Genomic DNA, 24719 nt, shown 5'->3' with positions numbered 1-24719 from the left:
TTGTCCTTTAAGAAGGAGGAACAAGCAGTGGAAAATCTGAGGCCCCACCCAACTTAGCTGCAGAAGAAGGAAGAAGTGCAACTAGTTTTCAACTTTTCTGTGTCCTCCACAGAGCTTCTTCCATTGTCATAGCACTGTGGGGCATGTCAGACACAGTCTAAAATTGAAAACGAAAAAGGAAATTAGTTTTCTATAAAATAACATAATTCTTAGATAAATGATTTGCTACCATTTTCATTTAAATGCAAGAAAGAATGTAGTAGAAAAATATTCACCTTGTAAATGCCATCATATCTATTGCCTTCTTCAGGGGCATATTTGCTGATTCTTCGGCCTTTTGAGCTGCGAACTACTCGCACTGGCTTGCCAGCTCTCCAGTTTTTTGACTCGGCTCCATTTTTATCATCCAGAGGGGCATCACAATTCAGGGCCAGTGCCCTGAAAAAATATTCACAAGTCCCCATAGGATATAACGCTTTCTAAAGTATTAATAATATTTGGGATTATTTTGACCTGACTCAACATCAGTATGGTTTTCTTTGACCAGTAGAGGACACAGCATTTTAGTCAAGAAGTACTATCTGAATCACAGTTTTTCTGAATTATGACATTTTTGTGACTTCAAGAATTCTGTCACCTTGGGTGAAGGAAAACTGTAATTGTTCAAAACAAAGTTGAGATCTACTAGAATTTTCAAATTTGAGTTAATATCTGAAATAATTTGGAAAGATTCATAAAACAGAAATGGTTAGTGAAATATATCACAGCTATTTCTCTATACAAATGAAAACTACAACAGTTAACATAGTAAGATGCATTTTTTGTTAAGGCAAATTGTGACGAATCCCAGTGTTCAGTGAGACTTCCTAAGAAGTGTGTAAAACACTTCTTAGGAAGTCCTACTGAACACTGGGACTCGTCACAATTTAAGAAACAATAGCACAATCCAATCCTTCCCAGCTTGGTGGAACACAGCCATACTAGCAGTAATGGCCAGACATGCTTTAGTGCACGTGTCGTGATGTGCCTAACAGGTGCCAGGTGAGAATGGGGAGGAATCATTTCCATTAGGTCCTATGGGGATTTGTGAGCTCCATGCAGGGAAGGTGAACGATCATGCTATTTTCAATAGTTTGAAAATAGTTTTCAAACTATTTGACTGATTTACATTTGACTGGAAAGCTAAATTGATTAAAACCGTACCAACCATTCTAAAAACCTACATGATAGTTTCTTTGTTCTATGAAATGACACAGAAGCTGGCATCCAGACTAATGTTACACACATTGAACAACATTTTGCATGAGCAATGGGGGAGCGGTGATTCTGGCCAATCCCCTCCTTTGCATAGTAACCCACTGTGACTCCCAAAATTATGTCCTTGAGGGCTGCAGGATCCTCAGACAAGACATTTTGGGGGAAAGGCACAGAGAACTGTAAAAGGGAGGGGGGAGTGGAGAAAATTGCCCTTGCACTGTTGCATTTGCAAAATGTTTCTCAGTATGTGTAATGTTAGTTTGGATGTGAATCAGTGTGAGATTGTGTGTGTGTTGGTGTTTGTTTTTAATAAATGATTAATTTGCAATTAGATATGGGACCTAGAATGCTGAAACATCTTGTCTTCCTAATCAAATAGTCATCTTTACTAGAGAGTTTTCATATAATAGGGGCGAAGAATGTTGGTACTCACCATGAAGGTTTCTTTTTGCCAGTGTTACAGAGGTCACCCATAGTGGGTTAACTTTATCCACATGCTCCAGAAGGCAAGGCTTATGCCAATGAAGAAACCACTATAGGGCCACAGAGGGCGGTTCCTTCCAGTCCACTGAAAAGCCTGAGCTCAAAAACCGTGCACAAAATGCAAACCAGGTAAGAGAATAAAGAACAAACAAGGCCACAGAATCGGCCATCGGAACATACATACAGGTGAAACTTGGAAAATTAGAATATCGTGCAAAAGTCCATTAATTTCAGTAATGCAAATTAAAAGGTGAAACTGATATATGAGACAGACGCATTACATGCAAAGCGAGATAAGTCAAGCCTTAATTTGTTATAATTGTGATGATCATGGCGTACAGCTCATGAAAACCCCAAATCCACAATCCCAGAAAATTAGAATATTACATGGAACCAAGAAGACAAGGATTGAAGAATAGAACAATATCGGACCTCTGAAAAGTATACAGTGTACTGTGCTTGATTGGCCAGCAAACTCGCCTGACCTGACCCCATAGAGAATCTATGGGGCATTGCCAAGAGAAGGATGAGAGACATGAGACCAAACAATGCAGAATTGCTGAAGGCCGCTAATGAAGCATCCTGGTCTTCCATAATACCTCATCGGTGCCACAGGCTGATAGCATCCATGCCACGCCGCATTGAGGCAGTAATTGCTGCAAAAGGGGCCCAAACCAAGTACTGAATACATATGCATGCTTATACTTTTCAGAGGTCCGATATTGTTCTATTCTTCAATCCTTGTCTTCTTGGTTCCATGTAATATTCTAATTTTCTGAGATTGTGGATTTGGGGTTTTCATGAGCTGTACGCCATGATCATCACAATTATAACAAATTAAGGCTTGACTTATCTCGCTTTTCATGTAATGCGTCTGTCTCATATATCAGTTTCACCTTTTAATTTGCATTACTGAAATTAATGGACTTTTGCACGATATTCTAATTTTCCGAGTTTCACCTGTACATGATGCAGAAAAGGAATCTGGAAAAGGAGCAAGGGAGGATAATGAACCCCTCCCTATCCTTCCCAGGAGGCAGGTCCAACACTGGGTTGGCATGGGTGATCTCCATAACACCAGCAAGAAGAAACCTTCACAGTGAGTGCCAACGTTCTTTTCTCTGCGCGTGTAGGTAGTCACCGATCTGGATAATACCATAGCTCACACCCACGGGAGGGAACAAGCCCGGCCCAGAACCTACCACCCAGAGAGGACTCTCTGAAGGACCCTCCAGCCAAATGCTGCCCTTGAGGAGACATGGGTATCCAACTTATATCTGGAGAATGTAGGCAGACACTTCCACATCACAGTCTTGCGGATCTCCTCCAGGGAGGCTCGAGAGGACAGAAAAGTCAGGGTGAGTGTGGTTCGTGTAGCATCTGCCATCACGCCCTTCAGTGAAGGTAAGTGCTGAATTTCATACGCCATCGTGATGCAAAAACATACCCAACAGACAATTTAATAGTCCTAACCACTCTGGACTGCCAGTCTGATGGGGGATTGAATGCCCCTGATATGTTTAGAGGAGGGGAGCTCCCTGGCATAGAGGGCCCATCAGGAGGGGCAGCTGTGTCTCTAATGGAGACTCCCATGGAGTAAGGACTCACCAGGTCTTTGGTGGGAGTTTGTTCCTTCTCCAACGCTCCTCCCCTGTCCCGTTTGTGCCAGTCGTTTCTCTGGAGCCCTCTCTATTGGAGCAGAGGGCATCCTGGAGCAGCAAGAGTCCAAGGTTATCCTTTCACGTGGGGGGCTGCTCTGAGCTCTGCCCACCACTGCTGCTGCCATCGAGGCTGGGTGCCACATGCCTCTTGGCCAGTGTTTCCTCTAAGATGTGTGCACATGCGCCCGCTCACAAGTTTTTTTAATGTCTGTTCAGTTAATTTTAGTTCCCGCTCAAGTTGAATCAGGAAGGCCCCATTTTGAATGCACTTGCACGCACACTGCCTTGATACTTCTGCTCAGAACCAAACTCATTCCACACACAGATGAAAAAAAATAGAGCGAATACTGCTCCTGGCTGGGGACAGATTCAGAAGAGAATGCAGGGCCACCAGCAATAAGGCCTGAGATCCAGCTATGCTCGCACCCTTCTTGCATGGAGAGTCTCACTTCTCCTGGCTGGGAGAGGAGCGGTTCTGACCAGTCTGCTAGCTTCAGAGGCTGCTTGTTTCCTTTGCCCATCTAGGGACTTGCTGGTGGAAGGGAGGAGTAGCTGAGGGACAGAAATGGCAACAGAGCTACATCTGGTGTCACCTAGACCTCCCACAGTCTGGGTGGGAAAAGCTGATGCTTGGCATTCTTAGCCCAAAAGGCCAGGATGGTGTTCTTCCAATGCTTGCCCTCCATCAGGGAGGTAGGGAGCAGTAGCAGAGAATCAGCAGAACAACTGAGAAATAATCAAAGTCGTAATTTTAAAAGTTTCTTTTTGCTTTTTAAAAGGAGAACAGAGATAAACAAAAAACAGTGAAGAGACTAAAGAATAACCAAAAGATGGAAGCAGACCTGAGGAAAATAAGAATTAGAGGGGAAAGAAAGTGAAAGGAGAGCTGCAGGTAAATCTGTATCTCGCTGGAGTGAAGGCAGGACATAGACTGGAAGGAACTGCCCTCTGCGGGCCTACAGTAGTTTCTTTATTAGCATAAGCCCTGCCTTCTGGAGCATGTGGGTAAGTTTAACCCACTATGGGTGACCTCCTACACCGGCAGAGAAAAGAACAGTTCATGTCAACTTTCTTGTAATTACTGGGAGTTGAACTTAAAAGTTTGATTTCTTTCTGACTCTGTTACAGACTGTCATATTGGTAGAAACAAACTAACTCTCAATAATATATTATCCTGAAATAACACAAATATCTTCCATACAATCCAAACAATATTATTTGCACCATCAGTATACATAAGATTACAGAGAAAAAGAAAGCCCTGCACCAAGCAATTTCTAATACAAGTATATATAAACCTATTTCTAATACAAGTATATATAAACCTATTCAAGGAACCAGTAGCAGCTGGTGTGCTTTAGAGCTTGGGGCGGGGGGGCAGGGGAGAACTTGGTCACAGAGACAAAAGCCTACCCACTCCCCTTCCCCCACACCGGTGGGCTTGGGTAATTAACCAAGCCTGCCAGCATTAAGGAAAACAGAAAGAGGGGAGAAAAGCAGGGGCAAAAGTAGAAAATAAAGGTTGGGTGGGGTGGGAGAAGAAGGCAGAAAGCAAATAAGCCAGGGCAAAAAGCAGGGAGAAAGGCAAAAAGGTAGACAGAAGAACAGAAGGGAGTAAGCAAGGATTGCACCCCCCAAAAAAAACACCCAGCAAGTAAAGGATCAGATTTATCAGCAGCCAGGGAATTCTCTAGAGCACTGAGCTTCCTCCAGCCCCTACCTGTAACTTCCTCTTTTGGTCTTAGTGGCTGGAATGACTGCTTCTCAAGCTGCTCCAGCCAATCTGATTCCTAGGGGGCTCCTCCTGGCCCTGCCCCAGGAAGAAGAGGAAATTGTATTAAAAATATACTCCCTGAAGCAACCAGGAAGTGCATTTTTAACCTATTATTTTAGTTCTTCCTGGGGGCAGTGCCAGGAGGTGCCCCCTAGGAATCAGATTGGCTGGGGCAGCTTGAGTAGCAGCTGTTCCAGCCAGCAAGACCAAGAAGTTACAGGCAGTGGAGGAAGGGCTGGAAGAAGCTCCATGCTCTGAAGGTTTCCCTGGCTGCTGGTAAGTCTGATCCATTATTAGCTTGTTTATTTTTGTTGGGGGGGGGCACTGTCCCTCCTGCTGTTACTAACCAGCCACCACTGCAAGGAACTGCCCAAAATTATTATCAATCAGACTTAAAAGTGCTGCATATATTAAACAGTAAATAGTCACACTGAATGCAAGAAGTGGGGCTTGAGCACCTGAAGGAGCTAGAAAATTCTACCCGGGAGACTACTAGGCAGGCACATTATCTATCTATATATATGAATGCACAACGGATCATGACAAAGATCACATGTTGCTTCTTTTAAAGAAATTGATGAAATCAAGGCTCTACTCCCTCTTTAAATAGAACAAATTGGCAAAAATTCCAAAGCCTACCTGTTCATGTGTGTCAATGTTTGATCAAATGAATGTTCTCCAATCCTTTTATTGCCAGAAAGATCTCTTCCACCACTCCCAGTGTAAGTAAATTCATCACCTCGATCCTATATAAAAAGAATAGCCATCCTTTAACAGTCTAAACTGTGAATGCAAGATTGCAAAAGCTCAAATACACCAGTACAAAATGAACTATATCCTATTTTATAAAAGCTTTGCATATTAAAAACATGCCAACACTTGGTGCCACCGTTATCTTGGTTCATATGGAAGGAGAGGGAGAGAGAGAGAGAAAAGTGAGTGTGTGTATTTGCCCCAACCAGCTTCTACATTTAGTAAGGATTTCAGAGTTCTTAAACTAATCATTCAGTTACAATACATAACGTTACAATACTGTTTAGCACATTTATCTATTTAACACCTTACATCAACTCAAAAGAATCAACAACATCTGTTAACACTTTGCATTGACTACTTACTTTGAAGCCCCTGCACTAATCTGTCCCTAAAGGTGCAAATAGTTTGCTGTCTTTCTTGAAACAATTTAAAAAATCTGTAACTACATGAAAAACTTTCAAACGTTTAGAAAATGATATGAATACACTTCGCAACTGGCACGACTGCAGTCTTTTGTAAAAGTATGAAAGCAGCATTACCAATTTGGTATCAATTATTTAGAAACAGAATACGAAGATGTAACAATTTTCTTCCTACCACAATGCAGTAATTACAAATGAAACATGAACGGAAACAAACCTATTGCAAGAGAATTGGCATTACAATATATTAGCATTAAATCATAACACTGAGGGAAAGAAACAGCAGGCCAAAGACCAATATTTCTTTAGAAATTATATTGGGAAGTGAGCTATTTATGCTTTCCTTTCCTTTTTTGAACTATCAATAATGTGATAATGAAAAGAGACTTTAAATTAAAAAGGTTGATTAAGCAAATGTTAAAATGTATCGACTAACATTTCATGTTTTATAGACAGTAATGAGCAAATTAGAAGACGGCTGTAACCTACTGACTTGTCTGACAAATTAAAATTGATTAACAATTTATCAAGCATATATGAATGATTTGTAACACTTTATAAGCAATTTCTGGAAGCATAAAGAGCTATCAATTATTATTATGCCATTATATAAACTAATTTCACACACACCATAAATATTCCTTTTAGGCCTATTCACCATCTCATAATGAAGATATAGTGATACTAAAACTGTTCTCCAGAGACAGGTGAGAAACTTAACTAAGCAATATAAAGAGTTTTAGTCAAGCAAAACCTAATACATTTTTCCTACTCCCAAAATAAATATAATGACAGAAGTTTATTTGACAGTAATTAGAATAAACACAAATTTTAATTTAGGGAGAAAGGTAATGAAATGCATATAAAAAGCAGCAACTTTAAAACTGATTCAAAGAAATGTGAAAAAAGCTATTAAATTAAAAGATTAATCAAAGTGTTTACAGGGACACCATAGAAGAGCTACAGTTAATATAAAATAAGGAATAAAAATAAAAGACACCACAGAAGAACTACAGTTAAAATAAAAATAAGGAATAAAAATAAAGGTACATAAGGTCTGGTCCAGACATAACATTAATAATTAGTTTGTTCATTAACTAGGGTTAAAGGATGGGGTGAAGGGCGCAGAATCAGCCCCTCTCAAGAGTGTAGTGATCACTGAACAGGAACAGTGGGGGTGCAAATGTTCTTGGGGTCACTAGCTGGGAAAGAGCCTGCTCTTCAGTCTCCCCACATGCCTCACTGGCAAGCTGCTGGCTCCTGATCAGTATGTGTGATGTTATTTATATAGGAGAGGGGAACGGGGCATGCCACAACCATTTCCCCCCCCCCAACCATGCCCATTTAGTTACTCTGCAGCAAATACAAGGGGGGGGGGGAGAGAGGAGAAAAAGACAGGGGCCCATTTTCACTTCTCGTCCCAAGGCCCACTGCAACCTTGCTACGTCCCAGTCCCTCCTCTCACTTAAATTCCCTCTGACCACCATTAACTTTGCTTCAGGATTACAGCTGATTGGCATTAACACAAATCTGGCGGTTCTTGGAATCTAGTTTTTAGAACCCAGGAGTGGACAGGGAAAATTAATGAGGAAGAGACAGAAAAGGCTGAGGCAGAGAGCATGTGTAATCCCACAGCTCCTGACCAATTCCTTAACCTTAACTAACGGCAATGCTAGCAATACATTTGTAACATTTATAAGTGACAGAATGCTCAATGAAAACTTTCCTTTCGAGCTAGTTATTCTGTAATCATTCATCATGGCAGTTCTGTAAGTTGTTGCCGCTTCATCCATGAAATCTACTGTTCAATCAACCTAGATGGACCACTTGTCAAAGTCACAGGCTATCTGTAACTTCAATTATGCTAAAGTCTTCTGGATACAGAACTACATCCTTCACACAAAAGTTTATGTATTACCAATATGTACTTAAAAATTAGCCAACCTGACTATGGACAATGTTGATAGTAAACTTCAAAAAGTAAATCCATACTCTACTGTTGGTTCTATAGAGACATTCGCACCTCCCTCATTCTTCCATTGCTATGCAAGTACCTGGGACGATCGAGCCAATTTTACAGCTCCTTGCTGCTTTCTGACCTTAAGCCTGCCATCACATACAGCATTGCCAGGTTCTGTGCGACCAGCATTCATCGGCAAATGGTAGACACTGAGTCCTATCAGCCTTAGTGTGGCTCTCAATGACTCAGGGTGGGTGCCACACTCTGCTCATTCAATACTGACTTTCAATAGTTCTATAGTCTGGCTGCTCTCCAGTTTTACTACTCAGGCTTTTATGCATTTGGTCTTTTTATGTCTTTTAATCTTTTGACATCTCTTTACATCCCTTTTATGTTCTTCTATATCTCTTGTGCCTTTTTCAGGCTTTTTATGCCCTCATGCCTCTTGCGTATTCTCTATTATTATATGTATTTTTACTTTTAATATGAAATCACCCCTAATTGTTTATGCTGGTCTATGACTGTAATAAAGACTGACTGACTGTAACTGAGTCTCACTGCAAGAAAGAATGTCAGTTGTCAATGTGCAAAGTAATTTGCTACTTTGGAATGGTCCTCAAAAATGATCCATGGGACTGCCACTACATCATTAACTTACTAACCTAACATAAATGCCAGTACAGACTCAGAAGCCACCCTCCACTACTTTTATTTGCATTTGTATACCACCCTTTGACAGGGAACAACACATTAAAAACTAACTGATGGAACAATCATAAGATTTTGATTTAAAAACTCAAAATACACACACACAGCTATAACCAACTACAAATAAATCAAAGGGCTATTCACTGGCCAAAGCCTGAATAAAAGGCCTCCTCCAAAATACTGGGAATGAGGGAGCCATGTAGATCTCAACTGAGAGGGAGTTTTAACCTGGGGGCAATCGCTGATAAATCCTTGTCCTAAATGCTCAACAAACAAGCTTCCACAGGTGTTGGCACATGGAGCATAGCCCTCGCAGCTGACCTAGTCAGGTATGTAGATTCAGCTGGCAACAGCCAGTAGGGATGTGCGAACCGGTTCGGATCCGAACTGGTTCGGGTCCGAACCGGTTCCGGTTCGGAGGTTCGGATCGAACCGAACCACCCCTGGTTCGGTTCGAATCCGAACCGAACTGGGGGTGGTTCGTTTCGAACCGGTTCGGATCGGTTCGGAAAGCTGAAAATTGGTCAGATGGTAGCTGGCACCCAGGGGTACCTGTCACCCAAACCCCAAAGCAATCGGACACTCGTACGATTTTTTATGAATTTTTGAAAAATATTTTTATTTTTCTCTCATAGGATATAATGGGACCCGAACCAGGCCATTATTTCTTATTGTGGAGCACTCATGGGTGCCAACAACCATGCAAACCCTGAAGCAATCAGACACCCCTATGATTTTTTATGAATATTTGAAATATTTTTAATTATTTTTCTCATTGAGTATAATGGGACCCGAACCAGTCCATATCCCCTGTTGTGGAGGACCTAGGAGCACAAAAGCAGGGTGGGTGGTAGACAGGCATGGGTGCCTACCACCCAAAAAATCTCAAGGCAATTGGACACTCCTCTGATTATTGGTGAATTGTTAAGTGTTTTTGAATTCCTCATAGAGAATAATTAGGATTGCAGCAAATGTATAGCTTCACGTCGGGGGGAAAGGGGTGTCGTAGAGTGCAGTGTGGTGGGTGGTAGTTCCTAGGGTGGGCAAGGAAGCTATCAGAATTATTTGAAAGGAATTGGGCAAAGAGGTGATTTTTAAGTGATTTTTGAAGTTTACGCGTCTTTAAGGTTTTTCCTCATAATAAGTTATAATGGAGCTTTCAGCAGCCCTATAAGTGCACATGGGGGTGCTGGGGTGGCCCAGAGCAAGTGGTGGTGTAGTGCACATAGGGTGCCAACCACCCCCATGGGTTTCTAACCCATGGGGTACAGGGATCTCTGGTAGGGGCACCCCCATGGGTACAGGGTTCTCTTGTTTCTGAGGTATTGAGTGTGGATTCTATGATAGCAAATGAGATTTTCAATGAGACACCATCAATCCACTCTAATATGCTATCATAGAATCCACACTCCGCCTCCTGCTTCTTCTCTGTGTGTGTGCTTAGTAGGGGTGTGCAATTTGAGATTTCGGGTGATTTGGCTCGGACCCGAACCGAATCACCCCTGTTCTGTTTTGTGCCCGAATCTGGGTCACCCGAATCACCCTTGATTTGGTTCGGATTCGGATTTAATCTGAATCCGAATCCGAATCGATTCGGGGGGGTAAAAAGGGGCCCAGGGGCAAAATTTTGGGGTGGGTGGTAGTGCCCAATGGGTAGAGTCTACCACCCCAATTTCAGGGGGATTGGGCAAAGGGCTGATTTTTGGTGAATTTTTAAAGTTTTAGTGACTTTGGGGCAGTTCGGGGGCATAGCATGGGATCTGGGCAAAAGGAGTGGGGTGGGGTGGTAGTGCCTAATGGGTGCAGGCTACCACCCCAATTTCAGGGGGATTGGGCAAAGGGCTGATTTTTGGTAAATTTCTGAAAATTTCATATCTTTGGGGCATATTGGGGCATATTGGGGCAGAAAGTGGGGCCTGGGGCAGAATAGTGGGATGTGATGGTAGTGCCTAATGGGTGGAGGCTACCACCCCAATTTCAGGGGGTTTGGACAAAGGGCTGATTTTTTGAGAATTTTTGAAGTTTTAGTGACTTTGGGGCAGTTTGGGGGCAGAAAGTGGATCTGCCCCAAAATAGTGGGGTGGTGTGGTAGTGCCTAATGGGTGGAGGCTACCACCCCAATTTCAGGGGGATTGGGCAGAGGGCTGATTTTTTGAGAATTTTTGAAGTTTGGGTGTCTTTGGGGCAGATTGGGGGCAGAAAGTGGATCTGCCCCAAAGGAATGGGGTGGGCTGGTAGATAGTGCCTAATGGGTGGAGGCTACCACCCATCCCCAATTTAAGAGTGATTGGGCAGAGGGGTGAATTATGGTGAATTTATTTGTATGAGGTTTGTCTTCATAAGGTGAAGTGTGCTAAATTGATTACTTCCTCATATTATTCATAGTAAAGGAAAGTGTGAAAAAGTGAAAGTGGGGTCATGAGAGTTGTTTAATTGAAAAATATCTCATTTGCTATGATAGAATGAGAGCTCACACCTTTTCTATTCACCATAATTCACCCCTCTGCCCAATCACTCTTAAATTGGGGATGGGTGGTAGCCTCCACCCATTAGGCACTATCTACCAGCCCACCCCACTCCTTTGGGGCAGATCCACTTTCTGCCCCCACTCTGCCCCAAAGACACCCAAAATTCAAAAATTCTCAAAAAATCAGCCCTCTGCCCAATCCCCCTGAAATTGGGGTGGTAGCCTCCACCCATTAGGCACTACCACCCCACCCCACTATTTTGGGGCAGATCCACTTTCTGCCCCCAAACTGCCCCAAAGTCACTAAAACTTCAAAAATTCTCAAAATATCACCCCTTTGTCCAAACCCCCTGAAATTGGGGTGGTAGCCTCCACCCATTAGGCACTACCACCACACCCCACTATTCTGCCCCAGCCCCCACTTTCTGCCCCAATATGCCCCAATCTGCCCCAAAGACATGAAATTTTCAGAAATTTACCAAAAATCAGCCCTTTGCCCAATCCCCCTGAAATTGGGGTGGTAGCCTGCACCCATTAGGCACTACCACCCCACCCCACTCCTTTTGCCCAGATCCCATGCTATGCCCCCGAACTGCCCCAAAGTCACTAAAACTTTAAAAAATCGCCAAAAATCAGAGGAAGGTCCAATCGACTTGAAATTTGGGTGGCAGGTAGAACACAAGGTCCCCTTTCAAACCAGCTATTTTTTGAGATCCAAACCGGTTCGGTTCGGATCCGAACCGGTTCGGATCCGAACCGAACTGGGGGGTGGTTCGGCAAAACCAAAACCGAACCACCCTGGTCCGGTTCGGACCCGGTTCGGATCCGAACCGAACCGGGAGAACCGGTTTTATGCACATCCCTAACAGCCAGGACTGGGGCTAAAGTTGTGTAAGGCTTTAAAGGTAGTAAACACTACTGAGTCTTGCCTGTGTATCTGGATGTCAGCCACTGATGCCTAGAGGAAAACTGCCACACTGTCAGAAGTGGAGTAAGTGTTGTTGGCAAACAATACATAATATACATGCTATTAAAGATGTTTGTTTCATTGTCTTTATTGGTGGCTCTTAGCAACTCTTAATACATTGCTTACTGCCTTATCATCCACTTGAAGCATGCTTCAGAATTCCTCCTGATGTACAGAGCTGGAGAAGAGGGTGTAAATATTACTCTGACTGTAGAAAGCAGCTTATGCCTAAACAAAGCATGGCTAGCTTCATGAAATGAAAAAGCCACACAAGCCTGACTTATTCAATAGCAGAACAGCTTGCCACTCTAGTTATAATCTGTAAATGTTTCCCAACATCTGCTTCTAGGTGCTAGACGTTGAGACAATCTGCCACATATAGTGATACCTATAGAAAGTAAGCTACACCAGGATCAAACTTTTAATCTGTGCCTCACTGAGGTGATAAACCTGTGTTTGGTCTATAACTGTTCCGATTGCAAGTGGAGGTTCATGTGATTGAACCTCCACTTGCAATTGGGATTTTCTTTTTTAATATCAAGGAGCATTTCTAGTGAGAACTACTCCAAACATGAAACACTCTTCTAGGTCTTAGACTCATGATGCAGTCATCCTGTTGAAGCAAAACTCATCTGGTTCTGGTCATAGCCTAGCTAGGAGACTGCCTGGCAACTCAACACATCCCACCTTGAGTTCCATGATGGAAGAAAAGAAGGATATAAATGCAAAGCATAAAATAATATTGGGGCGGCGGGGCAGGAATACCATTGCAGCGAAATGTATTATTTCACTTTGAGTATTAATATGCTTCTTAGTAAGCGTCACTGAAAATAAAATGAAAATCTGGTGAGGAATTAATACTGTCCATTTGGAATACATTTTAAGCCTCTTTTCTAAGTGCTTGTGCCATATTGCCACCCAACAAAATGGAAGCAAAATCAAAATTTGCTAAGACTAAATTAAGTATTCAGCCTTAATATTAGAAATAGTTAAACACTATATCATATTCTCACATCACCTGTCAAGCCTGGATGTATCTGGAGAAGTAAGCATGATTAATTTCAATGGATCTTGTTCCGAAATAAAGGTGCTTTGGACCTATCTCTATTCTGAAGATTTTCAAGAGCTTCTGTATTTCTCACCTGAGGCATTGTGGGATGCGCAAAACATTTTGACTCAAAATGGACCATTTCGAGTGTTTTGAGCTCGAAACAAAACTTCCTCTAAATAAAGTGCTTGTTTCGAGCTCAGAACAAAACAACCCTGTTTCAATTTCCCCTGCTAACTGGGCAAAGAGGCACCTTTTACCGTGGTGATTCTCTTTATTTAGCAGAGGGAGAGTAACTGGCCCTATCCACCCCCAGCACAGTACTTCCAGTGACTGTTGCTGGTGTGTGTTCTATGTTTCTTTTTAGAATGTGAGCCCTTTGGGGAAAGGGAGCCATCTTATTTGTTTTATTTCTCTTTGTAAACCGCCCTGAGCCATTTTTGGAAGGGCGGTATAGAAATTGAATTAATAATTAATAATAATAATAATAATAATAATAATAATAATAATAATAATTGAAAAGCTTTGGCTGCCTTTTTGAAGTCCTGTTTTGGCTTGCAATCTCCTTGCTTCTTGGTTAGCTTGCTTGTTATCATACAAATCAAGTATTGTCATGGGCAACTGTGCCCCCAATGGCGGGGAGGAAGGAAGGAGGGCATAAAAGGAGGCACTTTCAAAATGTACTCAAAGGGACTGGGAGGCAGAGAGAGCCCTTATAGTGTGCCTCTCTTGAAGAAGATAGATACATCAGAAGAGGAGGAAGGAATTAAGGAAGGTTTGATTTTCTGGTTATCTTTTCTCAGCAATGAGTATAATATGCTGTGCTACCGCTACCTGTTTTCCTGGATCTCAGACTGACAAAGGCAGAACTTGGGGTCCCTGATTTCCTTGAGTTGTGGTTTGTTTTGTTTGAGAGATAGTGTTGTGGTGAGAAATGGACAGTGGCAGCTCTTTGTGTAATATTTCTTGGTGACCGTTGTGATGAGCTCAATGTCTGGCCTTGAGACTAATTTGTGCTTCACTCTCTGCTCTGCTCTGCAATCTGCATTGCAAAGTGTACTCAGTCAAAATGTGGCTGAAATTGCTTGTTAAGCTTATGGCCATGCTTGCTGCTAAGGGTGCTGCTGTTGCAATACTACGATGCAACATAAGAGTAATAATTGTGTGTGAGAGAACAGCTTTTGCCAATGCTGTGGCTGGCAGTTTATTCTAGGTCAGCGATCCTTTTTTGGCCACTTTTGGACTGTGTTTTAAATGTGTGTTCTAGGTTGGGAGGGACAGATTCCCTTTTACTGTGTGCTTCTGCAGTGTTTTTCAAGGCAGGTTTGCAAAATGCATTGCAAATTGTAATGCAAAACTTGTGTGCACACTCTGCGAGTGAAGCTTGTTCCAGTCATAGGAAACAATGGGGAAACACAAAACATTCCAATGTTCCCTATGGGTAGCTCCTAGGAAAACCAAAGTGGGTTGGGTAGTAGGATCTTATGAGGGTTGGGGGGAATCGCCTGCTTGCCCATTTCTTTTGTGGGTTGGATGGTAGGTGGCACCCATCATGCCCTACTACCCAAGCTACCCATGGGGCCTGGAGTGTTTTGAATTTCTTGATTGTTTCCTTTGGCCAAAACACTCGAAACACTTCGAGTTTGTTTCGTTGAAACAGCCACTTGGACAACTGTTTCGACAAAACGCTTTGGCCATCTGTGTTTTGTTTCAAGCTTGAAACAAAACTTGAAATCCATCTCATACACATCCCTAGTCAGTATATGCAGTTACAATCTCCACATGGGTAAACCTGGGAAAATATCAGTCTGCTTTCCAGTAGAGCCTGATATCTTAATACACAAAGAATTATACTCCAATTTCTTAGAGTGCACACAAAAATATTGCTAGCTTTTAAGAACATAAAACTCCCAGATATATGCATAGCAGAGGGTGGATAATTGCAGAAGGGCAATTCCTCAATTCCACCTGTCAATAATTGCTCTGAACCCTTCCTTTGTCCCCTGGAGAAAGGACTGGGAGTTGCTCAGCCTCTCTTCACCCAAAAGTAACTGTTAAAAGAAGGGATTTGGCCTCAGAGACACATTCCAATTAGCATGCTGTTCTTGTTCCAGTTACCCTTTCCATCCTTGCAGTCAGTTCAGAGAGGAATAGAGGCCTTAACCACTTCATCCCTGGGGTGACTTTTCAGGAAGATGGATTTGTAGATTCTCGTGTCAGCCGATCTGTGCTCAGCCAACATAATTAACCTTATCATCTTAAGGAGAGGAGAGCTGGTCTTGTGGTAGCAAGCATGACTTGTCCCCATAGCTAAGCAGGATCTGCCCTGGTTACATATGAATGGGAGACTTGATATGTGAGCACTGCAAGATATTCCCTCAGGGGATGAAGCCGCTCTGGGAAGAGCAGAAGGTTCCAAGTTCCCTCCCTGGCTTCTCCAAGATATGGCTGAGAGAGATTCCTGCCTGCAACCTTGGAGAAGCCGCTGCCAGTCTGTGAAGACAATACTGAGCTAGATAGACCAATGGTCTGACTCAGTATATGGCAGTTTTCTATGTTTCTATCTTACTTACATATAGAGCCTACATGGTGATCTCCATTACCAGGAATATTCCCCAGTGACAAAGAAAAATTTGCATGCATCACCCACACCCAAAGCCAGTTTTTAGTACTGGAGAAAAGGTGGGTGGGTCACTTTGGCACCCCTCCCCAATATGTTCTTCCAAGTGCAGGGAGTCTCTATTCTCCTCCCCATTCCCCTACTACACAGCATGTCTACGTATTGAGACCCTACTGTATTGCAGTGTATACAGATAATCAGAAGAACACCTATTACACCATCAGAAATACTGTACCACTGACGAAAAGGAGAAAAGCAATCCAATAAACTTTTCACACACAAAATACTTTGGCTCTAAAACTTACCACTTCATCTTCAAATCCTCCAGCCAGCACAAGGGAGTAAGCACCATCATTACTACGCCCATGAATTCCACCAACATGAGGTCTATGGACACCTGCTTCACTCACCTTGGTAATAAAACAAATAGTTTTCTTGCAGCAATTGCCAGCATAAGAGTTTGCATTCACTTTTTTCTCTGAACAGTAGATTTCTATAACTATGAAGAGTAGTTTGTCAGAACTCCTGTCAGTTGCAAAAGTCTTGTCATATCATGGGGCTGCAGTTTAAAAAGTACAAATCCAAAGCTGGATGCACAAAACTAAGTGAACAGATCTTTAGATTCTGCCAATCATTCAAGAGTGAAGGACTGCCTGAAGATTTTTTAAATGTCAGTTCAGGGCCACAAATAGGTCTAGCTGCTATAGGAGCCTGCTGGTGGAACTGCCACCCACCATGCAAGCAAGTCTTAAAACTTTGAAGAAATTCAGAAATACTCTCAACTCAGCAAGAAAAGACACTGGTGGAGGGAGAAAAATCTAGAGGGAGATCAGAGCTGGATCTTTGGATCATAGCTGATATTGCAAAATCTAAGCTATATTAAGCATAGGAGCTACAAGTGTTATGAACATTTGCAATTTGCCCAGACATGCACATCTACATGAAGAGTGGGGAAGAAAAGGTTCAGACAAAATATAGAAAAAATACATCTACATCATACCTGCACTCTGAATTTCCAGGTTGCTCCAACGGGAACTCCAGGTATAGGTCCATAGTGGTTAGAAGGAACAATAGTGCATTCCTTAGTACGTCCAACACAGGCCATACCCTGCAAATATGTAAGTCAGAGGAACTGGCTTATATTAAAATTGGGTGTGATGCTTTATAATGAGATAGACACTTTAACAAATTTAACTCTGACCTATACCTCGAGCCAAATGAAGCACACGGGTATACACACAAACTAGATTCTGTATGAACAGCAGCCGCTTACCATACTGCGTTGCATGCTATTTTGAAACGTAGAAGAGGCATGGCATTCAAAAGCAGTTTTGAGTAAATCAGGTTGCTTATAGGTAACAGTAGTTCTTCTAGTGGCCCATTGTCCGTTCACATTCTAGGTGTCTGCAAACATGCAGAACAAATCTCAGAACCTTCCAGAGCTAAAGCTTTGACAGAAGCCCAGCCCCCCATGTCTTCTGTGTGGCTTCCCGCCTCTTTACCTCAGGCTGACTGCCACAATGTAGCAATACAGGTGACTGCTGCAGTAGAGAGGAGGGTGGGGCATGTGAATGGACAACAGGCCACTAGAAGAACAACCGTTGCAGGTAAGCAACCTGACTTTCTCTGGCTGTTGACATTTACACTCTAGGTGACTAGCAAGCTACTCACGTGGCTGGTGGCTGGAACAGATCCTGGGAAGAAGAGATCCTCAATGAAAAACAGACTGGAGAACAACCAAACCGAACTGGGAGTCACTTCTAGACCTGATACCCAAGGCATAATGATGGACAAAGGAAAGAGGACCTTTCCATGTTGCAGTTCTACAGCATCAAGTGAGACTCCCTGGAGGATAAGCCCTCAAAGTTGCCATGGCCCTGGTGGAATGGGCACGCAAGGGCAGAGGTGGTTCTCATCCAGCAAGTGAGTAACCCAGTTTGATCACCCTAATCATCCAGGATGAAAGCTGTTATGACGACACTTGTTTGCCTTTATTTGCTCCAGCGAAACTGATGAATAGAGCAGACGGGTTTCGGAGTTTCGACTCAAGGAGTTTTGAAACTCAAGGAAGAGTTTCAGCTCAAGTGTGATACAAATAAAAGGACAGGGCCTGCTTAGCATCAAGGTAATGCCACTCTCTTTCTGTATCCAATGATGGGGATGGAAAGAATACAGGTAAGCATATGTGGTACTGGGAAACTACCTTTGGGAGGAAGGACAAATCAGGTTGGAGCAAGACCTTGTCATCCTGGAAGGACAGAAAGGGTGTCTGCCCACAGGGCTCTCAGTTCCATCACCTGACGGGCAGAAGTAGCCACAAGGAGAGAGGCAATCTTTACTGAAAGGAGCTGCTGCTGCAGAAGGCAGTGCACTGTGTGTTGTCCCCTGTGGTGAACAGGTCTATTTGGGGATAGCCCCACACCTGGAAGATGTGGTGGACCATGGGACATTTCAGCCTTCATTAGTGGGAGATCTGGAACCTGCAATTAAGGTAATCAGCATGCACATTCTCTGTCCCTGCTATTTGGACAGCAACTGGCCAGATGTGGAGAGAAGGCACCATTCCCAAAGATGAATGGAGATGCAAGACAGCATACCGGAACAGGTGCCACCTTGGTGGTTTATGTATGCCATGGTGGCTGTATTGTCTGTCAGGACTAGGACAGTCTTGTGACATATGTGGGACAAGAATGCGCGCAACACCTTCCAAACTGTCAGAAGTTCAAGAGCATTGATGTGGTAACTGCTCTCCCGCGGGGACCACACCCCAGAGACAGTGAAGTCGGTGCAGTAAGCATGCCACTCAGACCTAGAGGCAGGAAGTAACAGTGACTCCGGAGTAGGTGGAAGGAAGAGGCACTCTTCCTCTAAGTTGCATCTCCTCTCCTGGCACATAATGGAGCCCTGCACATATGGAGGAAGCCTCAGACATTTCTAGGGGTGGTCTTTGATTGGGTTGAATATAGTCAAGAACCAGGCCTGCAGGGGTCACATGCGAAGGCGGGCTAAGGGGAGGATAATGATGATGGATGCCATGAACCCTAAGAGTCTGTGAATGGAGTGGGCACTGTGAGTCCTGGTAGAGAGGAGTTGATGTGCCATGGCCCAAATAGATGACACCCTGTGGGCTGGTAAGGGGCCATTATAGCTGAGGAGTTCAGAGTGGTTCCTATGAATTCTATGGTGGTCGCTGACGTAAGATTGGATTTTTCCCAATTGACTTCAAGGCCTAGACGATTTAAGAGAGCCAGTGTGGTCCACAAATGGTCTGTAAAGTGGTGTTTTGTTTTCACCACTAGGAGCCAATCGTTGAGTTATGGAAAGAGATGGATTGCTTCCGTAGATGGGCAACCACTTCATCCACATACTTGGAAAAGACTCATGGTGCTAACAACAGTCTGTATACTGGTAAGTCTGGCTGTCTACACAAAAACGCAGGTACTTCCTGTGTGAGACATGGAAATATGAAAGTAGGCATCTCGTAGGTTGATGGTGATGAACCTGGCATTTCGGAACAGCTTCTGGAGTAAAGGCAGTAGACTTTAGCCAGAGATGTCTGTGAAAGACACGGTTCTGTCGCCATGGTCCTGGAGCCACAGTCAGCATCATGACGGGCAGAATGTAGTTGCTGCTTCAAGATTTGGACCCACTCAGAGAGGAACATCATTGCTGACTCTCTAGTCAGGTTGTAGCTGTTAGATGAAAGGTTCTAGCTTCTCCAGAAGAAAATGGGTGTAGTGTGCCATACACCCTTGATAGTTGGCAACCCACAGCTGGAGTCTAGAGGAGACATATATTCCTTGCCCAAAAGCATCCAGCTTCCTGCCATCAGGTGTGATTAAGGGGTTTTGTCTAGAAACATGCTGAGAGGACTCCACCACAATGGAGTTAGACTTAGGAGTTGAAACAAGATAAAGAATCAGTATGAGGGACATGGTACAAATGTTCCAGTTTTGTCAAAGTCGGGCAAGTAGATGCTGGTTTTTCCCCATGTGCCCTTCATCACATCCATGACGGTGGTAACAGCAGCAAGGAGATAGGGGCAGTAGCGCCAGCTTGAATAAGGCCAAAAACCAGGTCCTTAGTGCCCTCAGAGGCCACCTGTGTTTCCAGCCCCAAGGACATGGCCATTCTTTGTAGCTGTTCCGCATGAGGGTGGCAATCCTCTGCAGAAGTGGATGGGTGGTAACCACCTGGACAGTCATCTGTGTCTGGCAAGACCCAAGGCATATTTGGTCCCCCCTGGGTGGAGCAGTCATCTGTTGAATCAGACCCGTAGTTGAGGGCGATGGTGGAGCCTTAAAAGCTTGCGTGCAGGAGTAGTGGACTGCACAGTAGCCTTGGATGTGGTAGCCTTGGGCTATTTGCATTTGTCATTTGCAGCAGGCTGAGAAGTGGACACAGCCTTGGGCCAGGCTTTCCTGGGAGGAGGCGAGGGGGACCTTGAATGCGAGTGATTCGTGCATGGCTGCATGCACAATGAGGCACCCTATCCCAGTCGTTCCCCTCCCAGTGCTTGTGCCTGGAATATCTAGAGCAGTAAGGGTCTATACGTGGTTCCACCCACACCATGTGTGGTTGTTCATAGTACCTTAATGATAAGGTGGGGCTCTTTGGGGAGTGCTCCTTGCAATGAGGTCTGTACACAAGGCGAAGAGGCTCATAAAGTGTCTCGACTTACGAGCCGTCATCAGTACTACAGGTGTGTTCTGATTCATTGTCTGCATTGGGCTTGGGAACTGGCTAGGAACAAGGCAGGTTGTCCTCCTGTGGTGGAGAGTGAAAATGATCCTGAGGAAGGGATGAGGTGGCAACTGAAACCATCCGCTTCTGAGGTGGGTGTTTGTCAGACTTTCTTTTGGAGAAGTTCTCCCTTACTAGCTGAAGTTGTCGCTGCTGGTGGTACAAAGCGGGGTGCTGGCAGCTTAGATGACAGGGATTAAGTATACCGTGTAATATGTATACCCTATAATGGCGGATGCTGCTGGAGTGACAGGCGGGACAGATACCTCAGAGTGGGTCTTGTCAGCCATGCTGGAGCTCATAGTGGCAGTAGATGGGGGGGCGGGCGCAATATGGCAGGCACAGAACTGCCTTCCCCTCAAGCCAGAGTGTTTGCTGCTGCTTGAGCCAGTGTATCATTGGCCAGCAAAGCCTTCTCCCAAAGTAAGGTGCGAAGCCGGGAGGTGCAGTTGTGGCAGGCTTGTTTGTTAAAGGCTGCACAAATTGTGCAAAGGTCCATGCAACAGGCTTTGCCTAAGCAAGAAAGGCACTTCCGGTGACCATCCAAAGTGGGCAATTTTCCAGCGCAGGACACACAACGTTTGAAAGTGGTTGTCAAGGCCATAAGCTTAGGGCTATGGGCAAAGCGGTGCGTGGACGAGGAAAATGCAAATGCAAAACTAACAGTGAGAATAAACAATAGAAGTAGAGGACAGGGTGAATAAAATGCAACTAAAACAGAGAAACAATGGGGGGAAATGAACCCAAAATCTTTTGGGGGGTTGGTGGGGGGGGGCTTTGTCACAGCAAGGTGAGGAAGGAAGGCTCTTTGAAACATTCGTAGCAGCGGTCAAAAATAAACTGAGGTAAATAGGCAGGAAGCAACACAGAAGACATATGGGGCGGGACTTGTGTCAAAGCTTTAGCTCTAGAAGGTTCTGAGATTACGTGACGGTGTATGCACAGAACTAGAGTGTGAATGACAATGGCCACTACAAAGAACAAGGGATTGTTATTCAAGAGAGAGAGAAAATAAATATCTCCCCATTGTGTATGAAAGGATGAACTATGAGTTGTGGCCTTCATTTGCTTCTGAAAATTGCTATTGTAGATTGTATATAAAACAGGCGACTTCCCCAAGAACTGACATACTTTATTTTATCTGAAAATAGAATTGTGTGCAAATTATACTGAATATTTCACAAAGCATCATATTGAAAACAGAGTAAAGGAATCCCTGAGGACTTTTAAAATCCCCTTCAAGAATTTAGGCCTACAACACTGTCAATCTACTAAAAAGGTGCCTTTGATTAACTGAGCACAGTTCTTTTAAAATGTTAATTGTTTTCAATACAAGAATTTAAGATGTCATACAGATTGGAGTCAGGTGTAAGGAAAGTGGGAACACTTTGGGTTCCCTAAGTATGCCCTCCTCCTAAGCACAAATCAATAATCCATAGTCCAGTTATCACCCCTTACTGTCCTGTTCCTGCTTGCCAGTATATCTCAGTCTCAAAGAACCTCCCAAAGCAAAAACAAACCAGCAACACAGTTAAACAAAACAAACTTAATGGGGAACAGTTCCATGTCAAACCTCTAGCCAGTAATATACAGGATAGAATCTGGGGAAACTGTTAGGGATGTACACAAACCAAGGTACATTGCATGTACATTGGGAAAATAAGCCACAGTTCGGGTTCAAAAGTATTGTTAGGTCAAGCATGGTATGGTACAAGCTAAAAAGTATTCTTTCTGGCTCATAGCATACTGAGGTTTGCACACTGGTTCGGAGTTGCAGCGAGGGGGGTGGCGAGAGGGATTTTTTAAATTTATTTTTTAAAGAGTAGAACAGGTCCTGCTGTGATCGATAGCACAAGAACCTGCGTGCAGTGCTGACATGCACATGGGGTCCACACGTGAGCAGGTGCCATTTGCATTGTCAGCAACATCATGTTGACCATGCAAATGGCATCCACACATGCCATTGGCACCATGTGTGTGCCAGCGCTACATACAGGTTCTTGGGGGAAGCACCATCACAGCAGGAAACTGCATGCAGCGGTGTAGAGTGGGTAAGGAACTGCTCTCCTTTTTAAACAAACGATTCTGCTCGCTACTCCCCTCCCCATGGCTGCGAACCGGTTTGGCGCTGAACCAGTGCACAAACCTCAGAATGTGCACCTCAGTTCATGCACATCCCTAGAGTCTGTTAACAGCCAGAATAGCATTAAAGAGAGATAAAGAAAGAAAAAGCATAGCATAAACCACAGTTCGGGTTCAAAAGTATTGTGAGATTAAGTATGGTATGAGCTAGAAAATATTATTTCTGGCTCATACCATATACAAAAATGATATTTGTTTACACAAAAACAAAACAAAAATATTGTTTTATTCAAATGTCAATTCATGCAGGTTTGATCTCTTTATTAATCAGCTAAAATTCATGATTATGAACTAAGGCTTCTTTAATGGAATGACAAAAATTCAAAGTCTGGAGTAAACATGTTCATATACTCTTACACTTCTAAGTACTCTCATAATACATGTTCCTGATATTATTATTATTAAAAATATTTACACCCCGCCCCTCCAGTGCAGTACTGCTTGGGGCAGCTTACAATAATAAGGTAGACATAGATACAAGTAATAAAATTTAAAAAAAAATAAGTCAGATTAAAAACAATTAGGTTCAAACTAAAACTGAAAATTATAAAAAGCTAAAGAACCAACCAGATATAACAAAATAATAATATTAAAAAGCCCCCTTAAAAAGGTGTATTTTAAGATGTTTTTTAAAAACACTGAGGGAGGGAGCATGGCGAACCTCTTCAGGGAGGGTGTTCCAATCCCGAGGGGCCACAACCGAAAAGGCACTGTCTCTAGTCCCCGCCAAGCGGATCTCTGTTAGTGGCGGGGTCATGAGCAGGGCCTGAGATGATGATCAGAGGGCCCTGGCAGATTTATATGGGCGAATGCAGTCCAACAGGTACTCCGGCCCCAAGCCATGTAGCAATAGCAATAGCACTTACATTTATATACCGCTCTATAGCCAGAACTCTCTAAGCGGTTTACAATGATTTAGCATATTGCCCCCAACATTCTGGGTACTCATTTTACCGACCTCGGAAGGATGGAAGGCTGAGTCAACCTTGAGCCCCTGGTCAGGATCGAACTTGTAGGGCTTTAAAGGTCAATACCAGCACCTTGAATCTAGCCCGGAAGCAGACCAGTAGCCAATTAAGCTGAAGCAGGATGAGTGTAATACTCGTGAAGTGACTCGCACCCATGAGCATCTTTGCGGCAGCATTCTGAACCAGCTGAAGCTTCCAAACAGTCTTCAATGGCAGCCTCACGTAGAGTGCATTGCAGTAGTCCAATCTGGATGTTACCAACGTATGAGTGACTGAGGTCAGGTCCAACTTCTCCAAGTAGGGTCGCAGCTGGTGTACCAGCCGTAGTTGGCAAAAGGCACTTCTGCACACCACCGCCACCTGTGCCTCCAAGGACAGTTTTGGGTCCAGAAGCACCCCCAGGCAAAGGACTTTGTCTTACAGGAGGAGCGTGACCTTGTCCAAAACCAGATTTACCTCATTACTCAGATGATCAGTTCTACCAACCCAGAGCACTTCCGTCTTATCTGGATTGAGTTTCAGCTTGTTTGCTCCCATCCAGTCCAGAACAACCTCCAAGCCCCAGTTCAGAGCATCCACTGCCTCCCTGGTGTCTGCTGACTTAAAAGATAGGTAGAGCTGGGTGCCATCAGCATATTGATGGCACTGCAGCCCACACCTATGGATGACCTTTCCCAAGGGCTTCATGGAAATAGCATGGGGGACATGCTATTAAATAAACAGCATGGGGGAACAGAATAGAT

The 24719-nt window shown here is 43.7% G+C and overlaps 1 protein-coding gene across 9 annotated transcripts in view; it reads right to left on the bottom strand.

Annotated features, from left to right (window-relative positions):
• Positions 1–24719, bottom strand: part of UHRF2 (ubiquitin like with PHD and ring finger domains 2) — a 120079-nt gene that overhangs the window by 11661 nt on the left and 83699 nt on the right. For all 9 annotated transcript variants that reach the window (XM_053291936.1, XM_053291940.1, XM_053291937.1 and 6 more), the window contains 4 exons: positions 17124–17231; positions 16429–16533; positions 5815–5921; positions 276–438 (listed from right to left, as the gene is read on the bottom strand). In XM_053291936.1, the coding sequence (XP_053147911.1) occupies positions 276–438; positions 5815–5921; positions 16429–16533; positions 17124–17231 (483 nt within the window). The remainder of the gene's footprint in view (positions 1–275; positions 439–5814; positions 5922–16428; positions 16534–17123; positions 17232–24719) is intronic.

Source organism: Hemicordylus capensis, chromosome 2, assembly GCF_027244095.1.
Source record: "Hemicordylus capensis ecotype Gifberg chromosome 2, rHemCap1.1.pri, whole genome shotgun sequence".
NCBI classification, from domain to species: Eukaryota; Metazoa; Chordata; class Lepidosauria; order Squamata; family Cordylidae; genus Hemicordylus; species Hemicordylus capensis.
Note: the sequence above shows the minus strand (reverse complement) of the source record. Positions and strands in the feature narration are given on the sequence as shown.